We start from the raw sequence: 3626 nt of genomic DNA, 5'->3' as shown, positions 1-3626 counted from the left end.
AATGACAGTTCCTTCAGAAGTTTATCTGACAAGTTACATCTTTATCTCTTAATCTCTAGTGAATCTATAAATTAAAACGAAAGAAGAATGAACTGTGAAGTAGAGGACTGCTTCAAGAAAGATTGGACAGTTTATCACTGAAGTAGATAGAACAAATTCATATACTTAATAAATGAATTTTAAAGGCAATAAATTTTTGATTAATTAAATTGTAATATTTTGCTAATTGTTCAAACTAAATGAATTAATAAATTTAAGAATGTTTCATATTATTAAAGGAATTGAAATAGTGGAATGCAAGAACTTTTGTTGTGGTCTGTTAAGATGTACCAACATATGAAATAAAATTAATCTATAATTCAACATACCACCCAGTTTGCTGGAGTTGCAATCACTTTCAATCTATCAGTCAGCTGAAGTGAATCGATTACTCTCAGTATCTCACTGTAACACACAAAACAAAATAAATAAGACAGCTGATATGCCTCGAATAAAAATTATATCATTTTAAAAACAGTTTAACTCACTCAACATTTCTGCCTGTCGAAGTTGGGTACACCATGGAAAGCCTGAGCCTCTTCTCCGGGTCTATTATATACAGAGCTCTCACTGTCATGGCAGTGTCTTCATTATCACGATCTCTCTCATCGAGCATGTCCAACTTGACTGCAATCTCTCGGGTTTCATCAGAGATTATGGGATAAGGGAAGTCTCCGGGAATATCCTGACAGTATGATTTTATATCCTAGCAAAAGGTGTGAGCTATTATTATTGTGTTGAAAACATCATTATACCAGAACCATTACTATTTATGGTCAATATATTTTGAATCAGTATTGGCTCTGGTCATTAAATGAAATATGACATAAAACACTGTTCATTAAATGCTTATCACCATATACATTCTCTTAAATCTAATTTTTCATAATTATCTTCTAAGTTCCAATCGTTACAGTCCAAAATCCTTCATAAAATCCTCAATGCTCCTTATTTTGTTACTAATAAAACCATCCATAAAGACCTACAGTTCCCTATGTAACCGACCTAGCCCGAACCCGATATCATTCCTTCCATTATAAACTCCCTAAGTATTAACCACCCAAACCCACTAGTTTCTAACCTTGCTTCCTCTTCCATTCCTGGCAATCCTCTGAGGCGCCTGAAAAGAAGATGACCTCGTGACCTTATATTGTAAAATGTTTTTAGAGTTCTACTACTGGGTAGTTTTTCTACATGCTGTTTTATAACATTATGATCTTACTTCAAATTTGCTTGTTGTATTTTTTATACAGTTGTAAATGTCAATAAATAAATAAAATCTTCAAAGTGTGATTAAAAAAAATTTAAATCGATTTATATTTTTAAAAAATTTAATGAATTTATTGTTTTTTATGAATTGCTTTTTTTATTTACTTAATGAATGTAGTTTAGAGTTCAAATGCGTGCAAGTTGATATTACTTCAGTTATTAAAATGTGTATTAAACATTCCCAATCCCAAGGAAGAAAGCTATTTATTAATTAATTTAAAATACCCTCTAATAACTGAAATAGGTAGTTATAAAAAAAAACAAAAACAGATATTAACATAAGCGAACCAAACAAATATAATCAAAGTATTATCAATGGCAGTCTAGTTTTTATTTTATTTTTAAAATACTATTGTTTTATTTTTCTCAGTATACAATACATGCTACAAGAATATCTCAATATCTCGAACCAAATGTGATAATTATGAAGAAGATGGTGAGAGGTGTGGTCAAAAGTGAACAAAATTAGTTAACAACTATTTATTTGCCTAATTTAGTGAGCTTCGTCAGGGCTAAAAAGGTCCAAAAGTAAATAAAATATTTTGACATAGGATAAGATACAAAAAGGTAAATTAAGGTAGGGTTAAAGTTATGTAAACATTTTTTATACTAATGAAAGTAAAGATAAAATAAAATAGTAATGAAAGGAAATAAGAATATAAAATAATTACGCTATCTCCCCTAACCATCTTCTTCATAATTTGAAATAATACAATTAATTATTAATATATATACAAATGTAATAATTATTTCATATATTTATGAAATAAAATTCAAAACCAATTATTCTAAGTACATTGATCTCCCATAAAAACAACGAACAATCTAGCACTGCTTTACTTTGATATTGGCACAACTTAGATAGAAAATTTTTAATTGTATTTTGTGTTGGACATATTTCAAACATTATTTTCTCTTCTGAGTATATCCTACAGATTATTTTTGTTACTAACCCATTTTTGGTAGGTGTTCTGTAATAATGTTCTGTAATTTCATTTTTTTTATTTTACTCTAAGGCTTTAAAGCCTAATTTTCGTGCTTGTAATATTATTCTAAAAGGACCAATCTCAGAATAATTAAAGAATATTATTATTATTAACTTTGGAATATGTTTAATACAAAATAAAAATGAAAACTAATTTTTTTTTTAAAGTTATGCCACTATCAAGGCGAAGCAGTTATATGTTAAATACTTATTAAAGAATTTATACTCACATTGACCCAATCGGTGTGAGCTTGAATTTTGTCACAAGAAAGTGCAACAATCTTAACATTCCTCTTACAGAATTCATTTTTGTGTACAGCAATTCTTCCAAGCTCAGTTGTGCAGACAGGTGTGAAGTCGGCAGGATGTGAGAAGAGCATGCACCAACTAAAACAAAATTATTATCATTTCAAATATGTATTAAAATCGTTTTAAATTTCCTTTTTCAAATTTTGTAGAAAATGTGTTATAATAACCAAATTCGTTATTTTTATCTAATGTTAGGTTTGTCCAGATAATCTCTAAATAGTCAAAACAAATTTTATTTGCGAAAGAAATTTTAGTTTCTAAATACGTTTTTGGCTGGTATTGACATATGCATTGACATGATAAAGTGATTATCTGGATTAATAACACATTGATTTAGGTTGAATAATTTTATAAGCTTGAAATTTCTATGAGGATTATCTGACCAATACTGAAATTTATATTTTGTTTCACAAGTTAAAAAAGATGTATTTTTCATAATCAATGCCATGTTCAGAGAAAAAAGTAGATATAATATAAAAACAAAATGTATTAGAGGTTTATAATACTCAATCCTACAAAAATGTTACTTTCATTGCCTCAGACCGATTGATTCTTTCACCACGTTTTGATATGTCGGTCAGTCAATGCAAATGGTCCAGTTTTAGAAAAAGAGTATTCACAAAAATTATATGTAGTTAAATACTGGTCTTGATCGAAATACAATGACTTGGTCGTCTTGGAACATATTCTAGGCGGCGTTGAGACGCTATTTGTAGTGTTCCTTTAGCCAACGCTATATATCGTATGCGCATATGAAAGCCGTTACAAATTAAAATCTACCCCCCAATTTCTCAGTGCAGCATTGTTCTCGGCTTAGAAAATCACTCTACATACTGAATTTCAGCTTATTTGTTCCGAAGGATGAATAAAAGTAGAGGGTTGGAAAGCGGCAAGGTAATTTAGTACGTAGGTGTATTCTGAGGTACATTTTCACATGAAATTTCAGCTCTGAGTTGGTTTGTTACGAGTAGCCCGAACATTGGCAAATTAGCACATTTTTAACAAATAAAGCAACCTGTTACAA

At 29.6% G+C, this 3626-nt stretch overlaps 1 protein-coding gene across 1 annotated transcript; it reads right to left on the bottom strand.

Moving 5' to 3' along the window:
• Nucleotides 1–344: 344 nt before the first annotated feature.
• LOC106692010 (peroxiredoxin-6-like) lies at nt 345–2699 on the bottom strand. Its single transcript, XM_014437915.3, has 3 exons — nt 2524–2699; nt 528–745; nt 345–444 (listed from the first exon to the last, which is right to left on the bottom strand). The coding sequence occupies exons 1-3, from the start codon at nt 2671–2673 to the stop codon at nt 360–362; spliced, it is 453 nt and encodes a 150-aa protein (XP_014293401.1). The 5' UTR covers nt 2674–2699; the 3' UTR covers nt 345–359.
• Between the last annotated feature and the right edge of the window lie 927 nt (nt 2700–3626).

Source organism: Halyomorpha halys, unplaced genomic scaffold, assembly GCF_000696795.3.
Source record: "Halyomorpha halys isolate HHAL.00 unplaced genomic scaffold, Hhal_1.1 Scaffold6963.1, whole genome shotgun sequence".
NCBI classification, from domain to species: domain Eukaryota; kingdom Metazoa; phylum Arthropoda; class Insecta; order Hemiptera; family Pentatomidae; genus Halyomorpha; species Halyomorpha halys.
Note: the sequence above shows the minus strand (reverse complement) of the source record. Positions and strands in the feature narration are given on the sequence as shown.